This window comes from Oncorhynchus gorbuscha, linkage group LG25, assembly GCF_021184085.1.
Source record: "Oncorhynchus gorbuscha isolate QuinsamMale2020 ecotype Even-year linkage group LG25, OgorEven_v1.0, whole genome shotgun sequence".
Classification (NCBI taxonomy): Eukaryota; Metazoa; Chordata; class Actinopteri; order Salmoniformes; family Salmonidae; genus Oncorhynchus; species Oncorhynchus gorbuscha.
The window spans coordinates 26,366,480-26,388,543 of NC_060197.1; the positions used below are offsets into that span (position 1 = coordinate 26,366,480).

Below are 22,064 nucleotides of genomic sequence, written 5' to 3' on the forward strand. Positions count from 1 at the left end.
TGACTTTGACAAACTGTTTTTTGACAAGTATGTTAACGAAGCGGAAGCCTAACCACAAACAGTAGAGGATGTAGCCTCTGCATCAAACCTGTCACTAGAAGGCGGAACCGTATCCATTTTGAAGGTCACATTTCAATATGGCATGTGTTGTTCTCGCTCTTCTTACAATCTTACCAGGTAGGCTGCTTACTTTGAAATGTTTCTTGATTTCATTGAGGGTCTCTCTAAAACTCTGTCATTGTTAATACTTTGAAGTAATGAGTGATGAGAGGGGCAGGGTTGAGGTCAATTCTGTTTCAATCAAGTAAGTCAATTGAAATTACATTACAAGACTTTAAAGGAAATCCTCATTGAAAATGCACAGTTGAAGTCGGAAGTTAGAAAAAACCTTGTTTTTCAACGTCTCCAAAAATGTCTTGTTATCAAACTAGAGTGTTGGCAAGTCGGTTAGCACATCTACTTTGTGCATGACACAAGTCATTTTTCCAACAATTGTTTACAGACAGATTATTTCACTTATAATTCACTGTATCACAATTTCAGTGGGTCAGAAGTTTACTTACACTAAGTTGATTGTGCCTTTTAAACAGCTTGGAAAATTCCAGAAAACTATGCCATGGCTTTAGAAGCTTCTGAATGGCTAATTGACATCATTTTAGTCGGTGCTTCTTTGCTTGACATCATGGGAAAATCAGAAGAAATCCGCCAAAACCTCAGAAAAAAATTGGAGACCTCCACAAATATGGTTCATCCTTGGGAGCAATTTCCAAACGCCTGATGGTACCACGTTCATCTATACAAACAATAGTACGCAAGTATAAACACCATGTGACCACGCAGCTGTCTTACCGTTCAGAGCTGAAATAAATTAGTCTCTCTAATATTATTCTGACATTTCACATTCTTAAAATAAAGTGGTGATCCTAACTGACCTGAGATGGAATTTTTACTAGGATTAAATGTCAGAAATTGTGAAAAACTGAGTTTAAATATATTTGGCTAAGGTGTATGTAAATTGTCCATTCTTGAATTAAATCATCTGAATAAAATGGGACTGACCCCAAACCCTGATAAAGGCACTTGCTATGAAGTCACCTTTATCGATTAGCTTTTTGAACTTTAATGTTGTACCGAAGATCAAGGTATATGAAACCTTTCATCCATACATATCACATCTCGTATGAAGTAGTTTCGGCTAATTTGACCACTTTTGATACAATTTGTTTAAGGTTAAGATTTCAAACCTCCATTGATACGTATTGCCTACGTCTTGACCCATGACCGAAATTGAAAACAGAAACAGAAAGCCTAATTCTAAATTGTCCTAAATTATATACTATCTCATTAAAATGACAGTTATCACAAAACCAGTTATTTATTTAAACGGAATAATAATTTATGTTCATACTCTCAGAATATTGAAGCAATTGATGATGATAATGATGATGATCTCTGTTATTACCATAAGGATACATATTTGAATTATGTTATATCTAATTCTGTGTATATTACTATACATGATACCATCAGGACAATCATTCCATTATGTTTCAGTGGTGATGGGAGATACCACTGGTTACCTGGGAGATTCGGTCACCTTGTCTTCAGGAGCCAACTCATCCTGGATCTTGAGCAAGATAGAGTGGTCTATATTCAGCAACAACACCTGGATTGCAACGTACAGGAAAGAAACAGACATTCTCAAAACAGACCGTTTCTGGCAGTTTCAGGGTCGTCTAAGACTCAACATCTCGTCCGGGGACTTAGAGATGTGAGGATAGGGGATGCCCTGGTTTACTCTGTTCTCCTTCAAGACTATAAGGGAGAGCAGCATAACGTACCTGTCCAGCTCACTGTGACAGGTAAGGCTCTCAATCACAACAACGTACCTGTATTAAAGGTGCACTCTAGGATTTCCATCAGATTTGCCGGCACAAGTGAGCCCAGAACCCAAGGGTCCCAAAATGGCAATTGAATGCAAGCTTCACCCCCCCCCCCAAAAAAATGTATTGTTAAACATTTCTAGTCTGTCTATCTATCTATGGGTAACAGGGTATACGTGTTATGCTCGACTCACTCAGTTTTCCACCACAAAACACCAGAAAAAGGCCAAAAAAAAGAGTAGAACCAGCTCGCCTGCTTTTACATTATGATTTCAATATTAGATGTTCAATGTTTCTTTTGAAAAAATATGAATAGTTTCACAATATTAAAACAAGAGTTCAGTTCACGTAACAGGGTTGACCTTAACATGAGGGACAGGCGTTTCATGTGATAAGATGAATCGCTAATCATATGAAATAAATAATAATCTTCAGAAATTAATTTGTAAAAAGCAACAAAATAACTAGGGCTTTACAATGATGGTGAACACTTTTGAGGTTGGGGTTAATTAAGTTGAGCTCTTTCTAGAAATCACAGAAGGTGCGGACAGGAGGGACATGTCAAAATGAAGAATTTTGGCACTTTCTCACAGATGTATTGTATTTTCTATGAGATCTTATTCTTATAACAGGCTTTTAAAACAGAATATTTGAGCACAATTTCTAATTAAAATATCAAAGGGATGCAAAACGTACTCATTTGGTGGATTAACTCTACTGTATTCATGTTGTATTCCCAGTTTTGTTTCTCGAAAATGTGTTTTCTATTCACGAGAGCTTCCTGTATTTCTGTTCAAATGTCCAGAGCGTCTCAGCAAGCCCAGCGTCCATAAGATCTTCAGCATGTTGAAGGACAGCCATTGTGTGATGGCTCTTCAGTGCTCCTCTTCAGTGAAGGACACCCACCTCTCCTGGGAACCAGAGGCTGCGTTTGAGGATGCCTTCTGGAAGGGGAATCCTAACACCAACGTCTCTGTCGTCTGGACGTCTTATAGCTCCAACAGAAATGCCACCTTCACCTGTACTGCCAGCAATGGGCTCTCTAAAGCCTCCAGGGTTGTGACGGAGAGATGCCAAGGTACGGTCACTTCTATGGCCATGATTCTTTCCCGGAACACATGATCTGACCAGAAAAACAGTGGTGAATTCATTAATCTATGGGCAGGGAGTTCTTACGCTGGTCAAGCTTGCTGTTGTGTTTGAGAACAGTGTTTGTCTTACAGTGAGGTCCCAAAGTATTTGGACAATGACACATTTTTGGTTGTTTTGCTTCTGTAATCTGAGTTTGAGTTTAAAGTGCAGACTGTCAGCCTTAATTTGAGGTGAACTGTTTGTAACTGACAGTTGACCTGTAAGTCTATGTCGTTGTCTTTTGTTTGAATTGTTTACGTGTCCGCTGTGCGGGGGAAATGATAAGACAAGCGGAACTACGTAGCTAATACTGTTGTAACAGGGATCCTTATTGTCGCAACACACTTTTGGGGGGAAGGCAATCCCGCACTGTGTTAGCTAAATTGTCATGTCATCGGGTGTAGTTCATAAAGGTTGAAGCGTGTTTGTTAGGATGGTGACGTTATAATGATTAAGGATAAAGTGTGAATTCATGCCAGGAATAATACGTGTGAAGTTTGATTTCCTCCCTTCTGTAATAAGCAGCCAATTAGGTATTTTTCCTTTATTCATGTGTTTAATCTGATACTGTTGTAGCACCGGCTAAACTGTTATGTATGTAAGCACTTCAGAGTTATACCAAGCTAATAAGTCACTCGTAAGAGAAGGTTGTAAGAGTGTGCTTAACTGTATTTTTCATTTACTTTATAGTTCTCACGGAAGGTGATAATTCTGACTAAAACTACAGAATAAAGCCGCCAGTTCAAACCAAGGAACGGTTGTGCTCGTGGTCACCGGAGGGAGCTACACTGTTTAGAAACTGCAGCACTTTTTGTACATAGTCCCCCCATTTCAGGGAACCAAAAGTATTTGAACAAATTAAAGTGTGTATTAAAGTAGTCGAAAGTTTAGTAATTGGTCTCATATTCCTAGCACGCAATGACTTCATCAAGCTTGTGACTCTACAAACTTGTAGTTTGTTTTGGCTATTTCAGATTATTTTGTGCCCAATAGAAATGAATGGTAAATAATGTATTGTATCATTTTGGAGTCACTTGTATTGTCAAACAAAAAAAAAGTAGTGGGTGTGGTCAACGGCACAGTTTTAGAGGCTCTTCTCATGGCCCCATATACAAAAGTTTTCCATTTTATAGCTAATTTTCTGCAATTATACCCATTTTGCCATGGCTTACGCCTTGTTCTAATGCTATCTGAGTGAATTAAACATTATAACAAAATCAATGGGTGCCCCATGACATCATTGGAATTTCAGATTTTTTTTATTTTGGTGATAGTTCTCAAAGATGTTATTTAAAAACATTTTGCCCCATTATCTTTTCTACAGACTTCATATCCGGTTTGAGTCGTTCAAGCTTTTTCAGTGTAAACTTAATGTAGTCATTGCATGCTAGGAATATGGGTCCAAATACTAATCTTTTGGCTACTTTGAAACAACAAAATTGTCACTTTCCAAATATTTTTTAACCTGACTGAATTTCTATTCTCTCCCTGTCTCCTCAGAGCCCGACATGGTGGGAGAGACCCGCTTCCCTGGAATAGTTTTTCTAATGTTGCTCTTAGGAATTGTGTTTGGATGTTTCTTAACATATATTTATTTTAGAGTTGAGTTAAAAATGTTCCCCGTAGCAACTTTGTAAACTTTGTTTTCATGATGCCTTGCTTAAAAATGATGTACAAAATAAAATCCGCTGCAGCTGATTTGCTTGGTCCTTTCTTGCTGCAGCTTTCTGCGGAGTAATTGACATAGGTTTTTTAACTGACAATTATCTTGGGTGTTATCCCCAGGATTTGGAAGGTGGCCTGTGTTCCCTCTCCACAAAGGTGGTGAGATACCAAACCCGGTCTTGGGGATGGCTAACTCTGGAGATCCCTTCGATCTCCTATGAGTTAGGTAAATCTGATTTTAGTTATCTTGAACTTTACTTGTGGAAAGATCGCCAAGGCTTTCTAAAGTTGGATGAATTGGGGCCTCTAGGGCAATTAAAAAGGCTAATTGAGGACCTTTATACTGAAGAATGTATTTGTTTTCTATGACTGTTTAGCTTTTTGTATATTGATGTGTATACAGGGTTCATCTTTAAAATAGACATTGGTCTTAGCATGACTCACTGTTCAAATAAAGCTTCATTATTATTTATATTTTTTGGTAATCAACAATTAAAGGTATTAGGATTGCTGCCATTCCAATATAGTCTTGCTTATACCAGACTCTACTAAATATATTTATAACTAACCCAATATAGTTAATCTGTACCATTTACAGTGGGAGCAAATTAAGCATAGTGGGCAGAAAAAGCAAGAAGGTGAGTAAAAGCACGAGCTAGCAAGATCCTATTGGCTCGTTGTCGCATGTACAGTGCATTCAGGAAGTATTCAGACCCCTTAACTTTTTCCACATTTTGTTACGTTACAGCCTTATTCTAAAATCCTCATCAATCGAAACACAACACCCCATAATGACAAAGAAAAACAGATGGAAAACAGAAAAAAATGTATTCAAAACAAAAACTGAAATATCACATTTGTATAAGTATTCAGACCCTTTACTCAATACTCAACACAATTACAGCTTTGAATCCTCTTGCGTATGACACTACAAGCTTGGCCCACCTGTATTTGGGGAGTTTGGCACACCTGTATTTGGGGAGTTTCTCCTATTTTTCTCTATAGATCCTCAAGCTCTGTCAGGTTGGATGGGGAGCATCGCTGTACAGCTATTTTCATGTCTCTCCAGAGATGTTTGATCGGGTTCAAGTCCGGGCTCTGGCTGGGCCACTCAAGGACATTCAGAGACTTGTCCCAAAGCCACTCCTGTGTTGTCTTGTCTGTGTGCTTCGGGTCATTGTCCTGTTGGAAGGTGAACCTTCGCCCCAGTCTGAGGTCCTGAGCGCTCTGGGGCAGGTTTTCATAAAGGATCTCTCGGTACTTTGGTCCGTTCATCTTTCCCTTGATCCCGACTAGTCTCCCAGTCCTGCTGCTGAAATACATCCCCACAGCATGATGCTGCTACCACCATGCTTCACCATAGGGAGGTGCAAGGTTTCCTCCAGATGTGACACTTGGCATTCAAGCCAAAGAGTTCAATCTTGGTTTAATCAGACCAGAGAATATTGCCATAATTGGTAACAATATAATGATATTGAAGCACATTTGATTACTACGCTAGTTGTTCTTGAATAAGAACATTTTGTGTAGGGTTCCCATAGTTAATCCAGTAAAAGTACTTTCTGTAGTGCCTCTTTCATACCTTATGCTGCTTATGTCACCCAGTCATTTGTGATGCAGACTTATCACTTTATCTAAGATACTAAATGTCTTCTATGCCTATCATGTACTTCATCAAACAATACAACTTCATCAAACAAGTTATGTCAGCCTAAATCTCTTCAAAATAAAAGGTTATATCTATTTATCTACTCTACGATCAACAAAAGGAAAATATTGAATAATGAAAAAGTAGGCAACAAAAAAAATTCTGCAATGTGCAGGTCATGATGAAATTCAACAGTAACATCTTAATAATCATTAGGTGGGTGCTTAGATTTGTCCTATTTCAATCATTTAAAAGTGTGTATTATACAAATGTGTTTTTTTTGTTGCATATCCCATTCCCCTGGCCAAGGATCAGCCATTATTGACAGTGACCCTGGAGCAATTAGGGTTAAGTGCCTTGCTGAAGGGCACATCGACAAATCATTCTCTTAGTCATTTGGTGATTCAAACCAACAACCACTAGGTTACTGGCCCAACACTTTTAACCGCTAGACTTCTCTTCTACGCCAATATACAAAATGTACATTAAGGAACTCCCCTCATCTGGTTGTTTAGGTCTTAATTGGAAGGGAAAACCAAAAACTTGCAGATGGTTCTACAGTATATCTATGGAAGCCCAGCCTATGACCACATCCTGTTCAGCCTAGAGAACATCCTGTTCAACTTACAGTACTTCCTGGTAGGGAGAAGAGTGTCCAAATGTGATCTTATCATACACAGTCTGCAGCTAAATGTGACAGACAACCAAAAATAAACCATTTCAGCATCATGAAAGGTGGCCCATTTCCAAACTAGACTACAGTAGTGGTATTTTAGAAACGGTATTTTCTAGTTATAGTCTTGCAAAGTCAGTTTCCTCATTTTTAAACTGAAGCATTCATTGGCATTCATCTCTTGTCTCCCCTCAAACTGGGATACAGGTGAATATACAACTTCTGAGTTGAAATACCCTTTCCTCTATACTTCCACTGCTTTATGGTGACATTTTGCCCCTCTAAGCCTGCAGGGATCTCCACAGAGTCCCCTACTGTCTTGTGGAACGACCGGTATGAAGAAACAACCACAACGGAAACATAAACATGTACATTGGCATTCTGACATCAATCAATGTTGACACTTTATATTACAGTGCACTTACTACTGTGTTATTATTCATGTAAGTACAGTGTAGCAAGTGTTGTAATTACTCATTGTTACTCTGTAATACTTGTTACAGTGTGTTTACATAAATCATTTCACAATTATACACTGCAATGCAAAGTCCTACCTAATCAATGATAGATAATAATTGATTGGATTTATATAGCACATTTCCGGGTTTGATTTATACTGTACGTGGCACTTTACATATTTGCACTTTTTACGTATCTAAGCATGTGGGTCCGATTTTACTCCTTTACATGTCAGTCAGAGGCCTAGGCCACTAAAGATGCCTTTCTACTGACTCTGAAAAACACCAAAAGAAAGATGCCCAGGGTCCTTGCTCATCTGCGTGAACGTGCCTTAGGGATGCTGCAAGGAGGCATGAGGACTGCAGTTGTGGCCAGGGCAATAAATTGCGATGTTCGTACTGTGAGACGCCTAAGACAGTGCTACAGGGAGAGAGGACGGACAGCTGATCATCCTCGCAGTGGCAGACTACTTGTAACAACACCTGAACAGGATCTGTACATCCGAACATCACACCTCCGGGACAGGTACAGGATGGCAACAACTGCTCGAGTTACACCAGGAATGCACAATCCCAACATCAGTGCTCAGACTGTCCGCAATAGGCTGAGAGAGGCTGGACTGAGGGCTTGTAGGCCTGTTGTAAGGCAGGTCCTCACCAGACATCACTGGCAACAACGTCGCCTATGTGCACAAACCCACCGTCACCGTTTTTCCTAACTTTATCATGCCAGTAAGCACATGCAATAGATACAAAGCATGAACAGGATAAAGTAAAATATCATTTCAAAACATACCATAGTGGAGGTTAGAGAGTAGGAGAAGTAGTATTCCCTGTTTAGAGAAGCAGGAGAAGGGACCACCAGACATTTCTTTAAGGCGTTGCATGACTGTTCCCTCTGGCTGTATGTCCTTCTTATCCAGGGGTGTCATGCAACCCAAAAATCTTAGGGGGAACAAAGTACACGAGGATGGCTAGATTGTCCGGAGGGGGGGATATGCTCGAAACAACCACCCGAAAAAGCTTTTACCTGTAAATATTATACTTCATTTTTCTCCATATCTAAGCATACCGTTTGAACTGTCTGTATCAACCCCTCTGGTGATGCAAATACAAACAACCTAATATGCTTCACTGCAGCTCTGATAAAATCTGGGTAAAAGATTGAAAGGAATGTGATGCTTATTCAGTACATGTAGTTATTGCTTGCTTTTCTAAAGTCTACCAAACTTGCCAGCTAAGATAGTTAGACAGGTTAACTTGACTGACAGCCTGGAATGGCTTCTTGGTAGCTAGTTATGAGGTTGGAAAATTAGGAACCTATCTGGGCCAGCCAACTTCATAAAATTGCTTAGGTGGCTAATAGTATTTCAGAGAAACAACATCACATTTTTTGGTTTTAATTCAAGAAAGTTGTTTTTAATTAATTTTTTTACAGGACAAATCTGAGGGGGTACATGCCCCTGTACCCCTATGGGCATGACACCTATGTTCTTATCAATGGCATTGGTATCTAACAGTTGACTAACCAAAACACACCAAGAAGAAAGAGTAGAGAAGAGACAGAGCAGAGACTTCCTTTTGATGAGGGCTGCTGTTCTATAAAATTATTCCTGTATGTTAGTTGAAAAGGAAGTCACATTTCATAGTTTCTCTCTGAAAATAACCCTTCACTCAGATTGAGAGTTAGATGATGAGGCGTGGCTGTGTTTGGAGTCTGTCACTGTGTTGATCAGTCTGATGGTGGTGGTTTTGGAGCCTGTGTTTCCTAGCTGCTGCTGGTTGTGTGGTTAGAAGATGGCGCCGACGGAGATGGAAGCTTCATACAGTATGCCTGCAGAAGGGTTTGCATGACTTCTGGATAATATCGTAATTCTCAAACTTTGTTTTGACTTATGCCATGTTAATATGATATCTGATTGAGAATGTATTAGAAATACATATTTGTATGACTTGAGTATTTTGCATTTAAGTGGGCAGATCTAAACTCAAATGTATTTTGTAACAAGATAGTCTGTGTGCATTTTCATCTAGGCTTCATATGCCTGCAGAAGGGTTTGCATGACTTCTGGATAATCTTGTCATTTTCAAACTCTGTAATGACTTAGGCCATGTTAATATGACACCTGAATGAGAACGACTAACAAAATCAATGAGGGCCCCCTAGAAAAAAATATATATTTGGGGATCTGAAACAGTCTTTGAATGTTTGTAATTTTAATTCAAACCCTAACCAGCTGAATGGAGATGTTAGCTAATGTTATGGGAATGTTCCCGGTTTACTGGGAATGCTCTCAATCAACAATTCTCAGTAACGTCTTACTTGCTATGACAGTGAGACTGTATGTTGTTGTTTATCTCCTTTAGTTGAATGCACTGTCACTCTGGATAACCAAAATGTAAATGTGTGTATATGGGAAAATGAAGAACTGCAAAGCAGACTGGGAATTGTTATTGGCCTTGGTTTTTATGGCAGAGCTCATTAGAATAATACTCAGCATGCTTTGCAACTGTTCATTTTTACATATACATTTATATTTAGCTAATTTAGCAGATGCTTATATCACACAATAATGCTGTCAGACTTTTGATACATATTTAAGGTTAAAGGGGGCCACAAAATTGTGAACCGCTATGAAGTAATGGAAAAGAAAAATATTTTGAAAATACAAATTACAGCTTCTGAAAGTATCTTGTTACAAAATACAGTTTGGTTCCGCCCACTACAACACAAAATAATCAGAAGTAATTCAAGTATGTATTTAAAATACAGACATACCACCCATCTGTTCATAGCTCAATAACCCAACTAAATGACCAAAACACTGGGCCAAAAGTTACTCGACGTGTGTTCTGTCTACTATTTACCCAGGAAAACAGTTGTGAATTCAGGAATCTATTGGCAGGGACTTCTTACACTGGTCCAACTTGCTGTTGGGTTTGTGAGCAACGTTTATTGTATTTCTGTTCTTACTCTCTTTATGTCTCCCCTTGTGATTAGTGGAACAGCCCAAGCTTGCCGTGGTGGTGAAAGAGAACTGCAATGCTGGAATTGTTTTTGGAATATTCGTTTTGTGTTCTGAGGTTTTTCTACATATGTTCTCAGAAGTTAATTAAAGGGTTTACATTTTTATTTATATAATTTCACAATGTCTCTAGATGTTTCCATATGCGTTTATAGCTGCTAAATCAAATAGTACATACATCTATAACAGTACCGGTCCTTCTGTAGCTCAGTTGGTAGAGCATGGCGCTTGTAACGCCAGGGTAGTGGGTTCGATCCCCGGGACCACCCATACGTAGAATGTATGCACACATGACTGTAAGTCGCTTTGGATAAAAGCGTCTGCTAAATGGCATATATATGTCTGTCAGAGTCATTCATAATGTGCTTATCAAGTGCTACTACATTTCTAAGTTAATTCAACACCTGGTCTCTCCTTTTTTCTCCATATTTATAGACAGAATTATTGTAATATGATATATTTGTCTGATTGCAAAGATCCACATTTTGTGAGCAGATAGCATGTTGAATTTATGTGAATGTGACTGAAGATGAGGTATTAACACATACAGTGTTTTACTTGCGATATTGTATTTACTTTGCCACCATGGCCTTTTTTGCCTTTACCTCCCTTTTCACCTCATTTACTCACATTGTATATAGACTTGTTTATACTGTATTATTGACTGTATGTTTGTTTTACTCCATGTGTAACTCTGTGTCGTTGTATCTGTCGAACTGCTTTGCTTTATCTTGGCCAGGTCACAATTGTAAATGAGAACGTGTTCTCAACTTGCCTACCTGGTTAAATAAAGGTGAAAAAATAAAAAAAATAAAACAATTGTTATTATAAGGAAATGTACAGCTATTTACTCTACAATACAAACTTAAACTACAATACACAAAAACACAAAGAAATAAATGTCCACTATTGTAGAATCACCGCTTTCAGAATATATATATATATTTTACTGCTATTATTAGTCGTTATTGCACAACTATAAACAGTTAATTCAACAATAGAATACAATAGGCTATAACTTAAAGGCCCAGTGCAGTCAAAAGCGTGATTATCTTGTGTTTTATATACATTTCCACACTATGAGGTTGGAATAATACTGTGAAATTGTGAACATTATGATAATGCCCTTTTAGTGTAAAAGCTGTTTGAAAACACTGCCTGAAATAACAGCCTCTTTTTGGTGGTGACATCACCATGTGATAAATTAGTTAATAGATCAATAAGAAAAAGAGTTCCAAATCTCTTTGCCAAAACAGCACATTTTCAGTTTTCCAGACCACTACCAGACAGTGCTACCAAAATTCTTGCTTGAGAAAATATTTGCTAAGGTCTTTAGATTCTTTTTGACTATTTGAATTGAAAACAATCACAGTAAGGTACTTAATTGTTACCCAGAAATGATGTTATATTGAGATAAAAATGGATGCACTGAACCTTTAATAAAAAAAGTTGTTAGCCTGAATCTCTAGAAAAGAAAAGGTTCTAATGCACACACACAGAACTTGAAAAACAAGTTTTATGACTCCAACATAAGTGTATGTAAACTTCCGACTTCAACTGGATACAGAACCAGTCAAAAGTTTGGACACACCGACTTATTCAATGGTTTTTCTTTATTTTTACTATTTTTTACATTGTAGAATAATAGTGAAGACATCAAAACTATGAAATAACATATGGAATCAAGTATTAACCAAAAAGGTGTTATTTTGAGCCAATCAGTTGTGTTGTGACAAGGTAGGGGTGGTATACAGAAGATAGCCCTATTTGTTAAAAGACCAAGTCTATATTATGGCAAGAACAGCTCAAATAAGTAAAGAGAAACGACAGTCCATCATTACTTTAAGACATGAAGGTCAGCCAATCTGGAAAAAGTCAACTACTTTGAAAGTTTCTTCAAGTGCAGTCACAAAAGCGATCAAGCGCTATGATGAAAATGGCTCTCATGAGGACTGCCACAGGAAAGGAAGACCCAGAGTTACCTCTGTAGCAGAGGATAAGTTCATTAGAGGTAACAGCACCTCAGATTGCAGCCCAAATAAATGCTTCACAGAGTTCAAGTAACAGACACATCCCAACATCAACTGTTCAGAGGAGACTACGTGAACCAGGCCTTCATGGTCAAATTGCTGCAAAGAAACCCCTACCAAAAGGATACCAATAAGAAGAGACTTGCTTGGGCCAAGAAACACGAGCAATGGACATTAGACCGGTGGAAATCTGTCCTTTGGTCTGATGAGTCCAAATTTGCGATTTTTGGTTCCAAACGCTGTGTCTTTGTGAGACGCAGAAAAGATGAACGGATGATCTCTGTATGTGTGGTTCCCACCGTGAAACATGGAGGAGTTGTGGGGGTGTGTTGCTGGTGACACAGTCAGTGATTTATTTAGAATTGAAGGCACACTCAACCAGCATGGCTACTACAGCATTCTGGAGCGATACGCCATCCCATCTGGTTTGCGCTTAGTGGGACTATGATTTGGTTTTCAACAGGACAATTACCCAAAACACACATCCAGGCTGAGTACCGGCTATTTGACCAAGAAGGAGAGTGATGGAGTGCTGCATCAGATGACCTGGCCTCCACAATCACCCTACCTCAAAACCCAATTGAGATGGTTTGGGATGAGTTGGACCACAGAGTGAAGGAAAAGCAGCCAACAAGCGCTTAGCATATGTGGGAACTGTTGGAAAAGCATTCTTCATTAAGCTGATTGAGAGAATGCCAAGAGTGCGCAAACCTGTCATCAAGGCAAAGGGTGGCTACTTTGAACAATCTAAAGTCTAAAATATTTTTTTTCATTTGTTTAACACCTTTTTGGTTAATACTTGATTCCATATATGTCATTTCATAGTTTTGATGTCTTCACTAGTATTCTACAATGTAGAAAATAGTAAAAATAGAGAAAAACCCTGGATTGAGTAGATGTGTCCAAACTATGACTGGTACTGTATACATATGACATGGCCAAAGGTATGTGGACACCTGCTGCGGACTTGCTTCCATTCAGCCACGAGCATTAATGAGGTTGGGCACTGATGTTGGGCAATTAGGCCTGGCTCGCAGTCAGCGTTCCAATTCATCCCAACGGTGTTCACTGGGGTTGAGGTCAGGGCTCTGTGCAGGCCAGGCAAGTTCTTCCACACTGATCTCAACAAGCCATTTCTGTATGCACCTCCCTTTGTGCACAACGGCATGGTCATGCTGAAACAGAAAAGGGCTTTCCCCAGACTGTTGCCACAAAGTTGGAAGTATAGAATCGTTTAGCATGTCATTGTATTCTGTAGTGTTAAGATTTCCCTTCACTGAAACTTAGGGGCCTAGCGTGAACCATGAAAAACAGCCACAAAACATGACGGTGCCATGATTAAAGTCACTGAGCTCTTCAGTGCTGCCATTCTACTGTCAATGTTGTCTGTGGAGATTGGATTCAGCTATTTCAGCCACAAATTTGAATAGGTGTCCACATACTTGTAAATATATACAATGTATATATGAGATCAACAAAGGGGGAAGATACAATCATGAAAAAGTAAACAAATAGTGTAAGACGTGAAATGTAACAGTAACATCTAGGCCTATCTTCAGAATGTACACGTGTAAGATGCAGAGGGTTCTATACCTATGGAAGGCGCAGCCTGTGACCACAGCCTGTTCAGTTCACAATACTTCCTGGAAAGGAGAAGGGTGGGCTTCCCGGCGTCCAAACGTGATCCTGTCATACAGAGTCTTCGGCTACATGTGACAGATAATCAAGAAGAAACTGTTTCAGCATCAAGAAAGGTAGTGACTATTCTCAAAGTAGACTTCATAGTCTTCCATTCAATCTTACCTTGTTCAATCTTGGGATATCCAGATCATTGACAGTTTCATAGATGGATATTGGGTTTAGATGACTGTTTGATCTTGTCTGGAATCAAAATACAGCCAATTACAATACAGTACATACAGCTTTAACACATTCAGATACATAATAAGGCATTGTATACTTACATCTCTAATTATTGTGTTGTCCATAACATCAGCATATATTGTGTTGTCAGTTAGATCTGCTGTGTTTAATAAGAACAAAATATCAACCAATCAGAAACATTTCAAACAGGATATCAACAAACATACCCAGGAATAAATAAACAACACTCATAACGGGTTTCACTCTTTTACCAATTTTTAGTAAATCCCCAAATTGAAAACAAAATCATATCAGCTGAAGAACTCTTCTAGAACCACCTGAAATGTCACTTTAAGTACAGCTGAGGGCCCTAAGCTGTACATACCTTTGTTACGGTGTTTCCTGCAGTAGCACACTGCCACAGCTACAGTGAGGATCAGCACCACAGCGCCTCCTACTGATACTCCGATGTAGATGGAATACCATGCCTGTCCTGTCACATATTGTACACCACACATGATTAGACTATACAGTATGATAACGACTACAGGGCTCTATGTCTTATACAGGTAACTGCCAAAATAAAGGAAACCCTTGAGTAAATGACAGATACAAAGTAAAATGAAACCAGGTGCTTCCACACAGGTGTGGTTCCTGAGTTAATTAAGCAATTAACATCCCGTCATGCTTGGGGTCCTGAATAAAAATGCCCAGTTGCGGTCCTCCCGAGTGGCACAGTGGTCTAAGGCAATGCCGTGCTAGCTGTGCCACCAGAGATCCTGATTCGGGTCCAGGCTTTGTCGAAGCCGGCCACGACCGGGAGACCCATTGGACGGCGCACAATTGGCCCAGCATCGTCCTGGTTAGGGGAGGGTTTGGCCGGCAGGGATGTTCTTGTCCCATTGCATTCTAGCGACTCCTGTGGTGGGCCGGGCGCAATGCACACTGACACCGTCGCCAGTTGTACGGTGTTTCCTCCGACACATTAGTGTGGCTGGCTTCCGTGTTAAGCGGGCATTGTGTCAAGAAGCAGTGCAGCTTGCCTGGGTTGTGTTTCGGAGGGCGCACTGCTCTCAACCTTTGCCTCTCCTGAGTCTGTACGGGAGTTGCAGCGATGGGACAAGACTGAAACTACCAATTGGATACCACGAAATTGGGGAGAAAAAAGGGTTTAAAAAAAAAGCCCAGTGGTCCATTATTTTGGCTACCATGACTAGAAGAAGAGATGTCAATGACTTTGAAAGAGGGGTCTCAATGGATTTATAGGGGGTTTAAAGGGTGTGTGTGTGTCTCAATCACCAGGTCTCATCCCAATTGAACACTTATGGGGGATTCTGGAGTGGTATCTGAGACAGCGTTTTTCACACACCATTTGAACCCCTGAGCCGGATAAAAGTGTCTGCTACATGATGTAAATGTAATCAAAAGAATTACATATTCTACTTGAGAACATAAGCCTATAAGCACAAGGAAAAGTGTATAGAAGGGATTATTATGATATCTATGTACCTGGGGTGGTTGTGTCATTACTACACTTTATTGTCGTAGAGGCAGTTTTCCAACTGACGAGGTTGGAGGCGTTGCACTTTACATTGATGTCTCCCTCTGCTGGTGATAGAGAGAAGTGAATCTGCTGGGTGTCACCGTAGATCTCATTGTCTCTCTCCCACGTGTAGGTAATGTTGGGGTAGCAGGACACGTTGCACACCAGCCGTACCGTACAGGAGTGGTTGGCTAATAGCTTGATGTCTGTCTGGATCACCATCTTCGATATAGGTTCTGAGAAAGAGCCGTCAACGAGATGATACCAGTGTAAGACAATGGATGGAAGATGTCATTAACACTATAGTCATAGAAAAGGAAACAAACCATGTAAAAAAGCTGACAGCTGCCTACCGTGAACCTGAAGAGTGACAGCCTTAGTGGGAATCTGCTCGTCTGTTTCAGCAGTAACTAGAAATTTCCCTGAGTCTTGCAGAGTCAGTTTCCTAATTGTTAAACTGAAGTTAATGACATTCATCTCTAGTCTCCCCTCGAACTGGGATCCTCGTGAATACACAACTTCTGAGTTGAATTCTGCAATATCCTTTCCTCTGTACTTCCACTGCATTATGGTGATATTATGCCCCTCTAAGCCTGCAGGGATCTCCACAGAGTTCCCTACTGTCTTGTGGAATGACAGGTATGAAGAAACACCCACACCTGAAACACAAACATGTACATTAGCATTCTGACACCAATCAATGGTTACTCTTTACATTGCAGTTCACTTACTGTGTAATTATTCATGTACGTACTGTATAGCAAGTGTTGTAATTACTCATTGTTACACTGTAATACTTGTTACAGTATGTCTTACATGAATAATTACACAATAACACACTGCAAAGTCCTACATAATCAATAATAGATTATAATGGATTGGATTTATATACAGCGCATTTCCAGGTTTCATTTATGCTGTATGTGGAACTTTGTATATTTTCACATCTGTGTGGGTCCTTTTTAACTTCATTAAAGTCCACCCCCTCCCCCACATTCAGTAGAACAGGATGAGATGACAGGAAAAGAGAAGTGGGGTGGATCTGATAACCCCTCCTCAGCTCACAAGTACAAACCACACTGTGTTTAATGTTTAATTATTCACCTGAAATGTGTCATGTACTGCAAGTAACAAATTATAAACCCTTACACAAAAAATTGTCTGTCATGAATTAAGACAAAATAAAGTTACAACTCAATGAGGGGGGATATTTAGGGCATAACTGCAGTTATCCTAGTCCTGCAGTGTATGTTATTATGTAATAAAAACAATCATTTGATACAGTCCCGTGTTGCCTTGCGTTTCACATCGTAAGATTTGTTGCGTTCTAGAAGCACTGCAACAGCTGCCGACCCAACCACACCATCGGCACTCATTCTAAACTGCTGAATCACTTCATCATGATATGTTGCTATATATAGGTATTATGTAGGTGTTATCACACAGTAATAAAGCAAAAGATCCTAAATACCCAACCAATCACTGAGTACTAGGCAATCTACAGTCAACACACAGCGTTGCAAAGACCAACTAGGAAGTTAGAGAAGGCTAAACGGTTTTACTAACTTTATAATACAAGAAAGCACATGCAATAGATACAAAGCATGAACAAGAGGAAGTTATTTATTTATTTACAAAACTTACCATAGTGGAGGTTAGAGAGTAGGATAAGTAGTATTCCCTGTTTTGAGAAGGAGGAGAAGGGACAACCAAACATCTCTTTAAGGCTTTGACTGCTTCCTCTGGCTGTATGTACTGATCTATCACTGTCACTGGCAGCTAGCGGTTGACTAACCAAAACACACAGAGAAGAGTAGAGCTCTCCTTTTGACGAGGGCTGCTGTTTAAAAAAAAAAAAATCCCGTATGAGGCGTGGGCTTTGGCACTATTTGGGGTTTGACAGTGTTAATCAATTAGTCTGATGGTGGTTTTGGAGCATGTGTTTCCAAGCTGCTGTTGGTTGTGTGGTTAATGGTCAAATCAAATCACATTTTATTTGTCACATACACATGGTTAGCAGATGTTAATGCGAGTGTAGTGAAATGCTTGTGCTTCTCGTTCCGACAATGCAGTAATAACCAACAAGTAATCTAACTAACAATTCCAAAACTACTGTCTTATACACAGTGTAAGGGGATAAAGAATATGTACATAAAGATATATGATTGAGTGATGGTACAGAGCAGCATAGGCAAGATACAGTAGATGGTATCGAGTACAGTATATACATATGAGATGAGTATGTAAACAAAGTGGCATAGTTAAAGTGGCCAGTGATACATGTATTACATAAGGATGGAGTAGATGATATAGAGTACAGTATATACACATGCATATGAGATTAATAATGTAGGCTATGTAACATTATATAAGGTAGCATTGTTTAAAGTGGCTAGTGATATATTTTACATCATTTCCCATCAATTCCCATTATTAAAGTGGCTGGAGTTGAGTCAGTGTCAGTGTCAGTGTGTTGGCAGCAGCCACTCAATGTTAGTGGTGGCTGTTTAACAGTCTGATGGCCTTGAGATAGAAGCTGTTTTTCAGTCTCTCAGTCCCAGCTTTGATGCACCTGTACTGACCTCGCCTTCTGGATGATAGCAGGGTGAACAGGCAGTGGTTCGGGTGGTTGATGTCCTTGATGATCTTTATGGCCTTCCTGTAACATCGGGTGGTGTAGGTGTCCTGGAGGGCAGGTAGTTTGCCCCCGGTGATGCGTTGTTCAGACCTCACTACCCTCTGGAGAGCCTTACAGTTGTGGGCGGAGCAGTTGCCGTACCAGGCGGTGATACAGCCCGCCAGGATGCTCTCGATTGTGCATCTGTAGAAGTTTGTGAGTGCTTTTGGTGACAAGCCAAATTTCTTCAGCCTCCTGAGGTTGAAGAGGCGCTGCTGCGCCTTCTTCACGATGCGGTCTGTGTGAGTGGACCAATTCAGTTTGTCTGTGATGTGTATGCCGAGGAACTTACAACTTGCTACCCTCTCCACTACTGTTCCATCGATGTGGATAGGGGGGTGTTCCCTCTGCTGTTTCCTGAAGTCCACAATCATCTCCTTAGTTTTGTTGATGTTGAGTGTGAGGTTATTTTCCTGACACCACACTCCGAGCACCCTCACCTCCTCCCTGTAGGCAGTCTCGTCGTTGTTGGTAATCAAGCCTACCACTGTTGTGTCGTCCGCAAACTTGATGATTGAGTTGGAGGCGTGCGTGGCCACGCAGTCGTGGGTGAACAGGGAGTACAGGAGAGGGCTCAGAACGCACCCTTGTGGGGCCCCAGTGTTGAGGATCAGCGGGGTGGAGATGTTGCCTACCCTCACCACCTGGGGGCGGCCCGTCAGGAAGTCCAGTACCCAGTTGCACAGGGCGGGGTTGAGACCCAGGGTCTCGAGCTTGATGACGAGCTTGGAGGGTACTATGGTGTTGAATGCCGAGCCGTAGTCGATGAACAGCATTCTCACATAAGTATTCCTCTTGTCCAGATGGGTTAGGGCAGTGTGCAATGTGGTTGAGATTGCATCGTCTGTGGACCTATTTGGGCGGTAAGCAAATTGGAGTGGGTCTAGGGTGTCAGGTAGGGTGGAGGTGATATGGTCCTTGACTAGTTTCTCAAAGCACTTCATGATGACGGAAGTGAGTGCTACGGGGCGGTAGTCGTTTAGCTCAGTTAACTTAGCTTTCTTGGGAACAGGAACAATGGTGGCCCTCTTGAAGCATGTGGGAACAGCAGACTGGTGTAGGGATTGATTGAATATGTCCGTAAACACACCGGCCAGCTGGTCTGCGCATGCTCTGAGGGCGCGGCTGGGGATGCCGGCTGAGCCTGCAGCCTTGCGAGGGTTAATGCGTTTAAATGTCTTACTCACCTCGGCTGCAGTGAAGGAGAGTCCGCATGTTTCCGTTGCAGGCAGTGTCAGTGGCACTGTATTGTCCTCAAAGCGGGCAAAAAAGTTATTTAGTCTGCCTGGGAGCAAGACATCCTGGTCCGTGACTGGGCTGGTTTTCTTCTTGTAGTCCGTGATTGACTGTAGACCCTGCCACATGCCTCGTGTCTGAGCCGTTGAATTGAGATTCTACTTTGTCTCTGTACTGACGCTTAGCTTGTTTGATAGCCTTGCGGAGGGAATAGCTGCACTGTTTGTATTCGGTCATGTTACCAGTCACCTTGCCCTGATTAAAAGCAGTGGTTCGCGCATTCAGCTTTATGCAAATGCTGCCATCAATCCACGGTTTCTGGTTAGGGAATGTTTTAATCGTTGCTATGGGAACGACATCTTCAACACACGTTCTAATGAACTCGCACACCGAATCAGCGTATTCGTCAATGTTGTTCTGACGCAATACAAAACATATCCCAGTCCACGTCATGGTATTACTCCGATACATACCGGTAGCTGTGTTATTTTAGGAGCTGACCACTCAAAGTTGCAGAAAGTCAAAAGGAGGGATACAGAAAGAGGACGAGACGGGGGTTTAGAGAGAGAGAGTGAGAGAGAGCAAAAATATCATAACAGTATGTGTGTGTTTTCATCTTGGCTTCATATGCCTGCAGAAGTGTTTGCATGACTTCTTCTGCATGCTCATAGGTCAGTGTGGCTGAGGGAAATGAAACACCAGCTAACTTTCTCGGAAAGTAGTGGTTCCCTGGTTACTGACAAAGGCCCCTCTTCTACTTGGAATTCAACACAGTAATGGAAATATTCAATATTGTTTCTGTGTAAATACCACACCTTGGCTCATGAGTCTAACCTTTGCTTACTTGGAAAACCGCTTTGCCATCGTAGACGTGCATGTCCACATTTCAATATTAAAAAGGAACTCCTGCAGAGTATATGACATCATAAAATTGAGAAGAACTTATTTCAGGCACACTCTTCCCCAAAAAAATCATTATGAAAATCTCAATGGGTCTTCAGCTGATGGGGTATGGCATTTTAACTTTGCTAATGGGGCATTTATGTTATATTCTTCAAGATTCAATGGGTAGATATAATTAAGCCCAACATTTGATGTAGGAATAGCAGATTGCCCCTTTAACTCACACATTGTGGAGCATAAGATCTATACAAGGCTGAAAGGAGGTTTGACCAAATTAGGTTTTCTGGAAAAGTTGACGATGACAATATCCATGTACTGTATGAAAGCACTCATGCCATCAGGTGGATAAAATATAGCTTTTTTTTAAAGCACAATGCAAAGATAATGTAAAAGTATAGGCCATTAGAAGAATAATACTTGTAATATTTTGGAACTTCATGTACAGATATGTAATTCTATCATCTGAATGACAGACATCATAAATCAAAGATAATACATTTGGATGAATTTACAACAAAACTCAATACACAATACAAAGCAGACACAATTACTGTAGCTGCAGATAAGATCAATCATTACACCTTATAATAAAAAAATCTGTTACAGTGAAACGCAATTAAACCATGCTAAAGTTTAATATATCTGTTGGTGAATAAAATAAGAAAAAAATCCTTCATGTACAAGGTGCTATTGTGTGTGTGCTTGTGTGCGTTGGTGCGTGCGTTGGTGCGTGCGTTGGTGCGTGCGTTGGTGCGTGCGTTGGTGCGTGCGTTGGTGCGTGCGTTGGTGCGTGCGTTGGTGCGTGCGTTGGTGCGTGCGTTGGTGCGTGCGTTGGTGCGTGTGTGCGTAATCCATGTTCCCGGGTTCCTTCTGCTCCTCCTCTGAAGACGTGTCCCTCCATCCCTAAATCCCTCCATCCCTCCACCCTAGTTACAGTTTGGTCCCATCTGTCATGTTTGTCATTTATTATCATGTCTTGTCCCTGTGCTCCCCATTCTATTCGTTTCCCTCTGCTTGTCTTATTAGGTTCTTTCCCTCTTTCTATCCCTCTCTCTCCCCCTCCCTCTCTCACTCTCTCGCTCTCTCTTCTCTCTATCGTTCCGTTCCTGCTCCCAGCTGTTCCTATTCCCCTAATCATCATTTAGTCTTCCCACACCTGTTCCCGATCCTTTCCCCTGATTAGAGTCCCTATTTCTTCCTTTGTGTTCCGTTCCTGTCCTGTCGGTTCCTTGTTTAGAATTCACCGTGCTGTGATTGTGTATCGCCCTGTCCTGTCGTGTTTTTGCCTTCATCAGATGCTGCGTGTGAGCAGGTGTCTCTGTCAGCTA

The 22,064-nt window shown here is 40.7% G+C and overlaps 1 protein-coding gene and 1 pseudogene across 5 annotated transcripts; one reads left to right on the plus strand and one right to left on the minus strand.

The window, feature by feature from the left end:
• The first annotated feature begins 4 nt into the window (after positions 1-4).
• On the plus strand, positions 5-4,712 carry LOC124013750 (annotated as a pseudogene).
• LOC124013749 (natural killer cell receptor 2B4-like) lies at positions 1,549-17,687 on the minus strand. Of its 5 annotated transcripts, none has more exons than XM_046328240.1 (8): positions 17,565-17,687; positions 16,274-16,579; positions 15,887-16,156; positions 14,763-14,870; positions 14,479-14,537; positions 14,318-14,395; positions 14,108-14,220; positions 1,549-1,666 (listed from the first exon to the last, which is right to left on the minus strand). In XM_046328240.1, exons 1-7 carry the CDS (start codon positions 17,635-17,637, stop codon positions 14,146-14,148), a joined length of 969 nt encoding a protein of 322 aa, XP_046184196.1. In that variant the 5' UTR covers positions 17,638-17,687; the 3' UTR covers positions 1,549-1,666; positions 14,108-14,145. The 5 variants fall into 5 exon arrangements, with proteins under 5 accessions (XP_046184196.1, XP_046184195.1, XP_046184197.1 ...); XM_046328239.1 differs by lacking the exon at positions 1,549-1,666 and adding an exon at positions 2,138-3,006; XM_046328241.1 differs by lacking the exon at positions 1,549-1,666 and adding an exon at positions 8,870-9,292.
• Between the last annotated feature and the right edge of the window lie 4,377 nt (positions 17,688-22,064).

Bases quoted from the DNA above. Each gene is read 5' to 3' on its own strand.
- LOC124013749 (XM_046328240.1), bottom strand. From the start codon at position 17,637: ATGTTTGGTTGTCCCTTCTCCTCCTTCTCAAAACAGGGAATACTACTT. The intron at 16,157-16,273 runs GTAGGCAGCTGT...GCTCTTTCTCAG, and splicing joins TGTCACTCTTCAGGTTCACG to AACCTATATCGAAGATGGTG. The intron at 14,871-15,886 runs GTACATAGATAT...AATATGTGACAG, and splicing joins TAATGACACAACCACCCCAG to GACAGGCATGGTATTCCATC.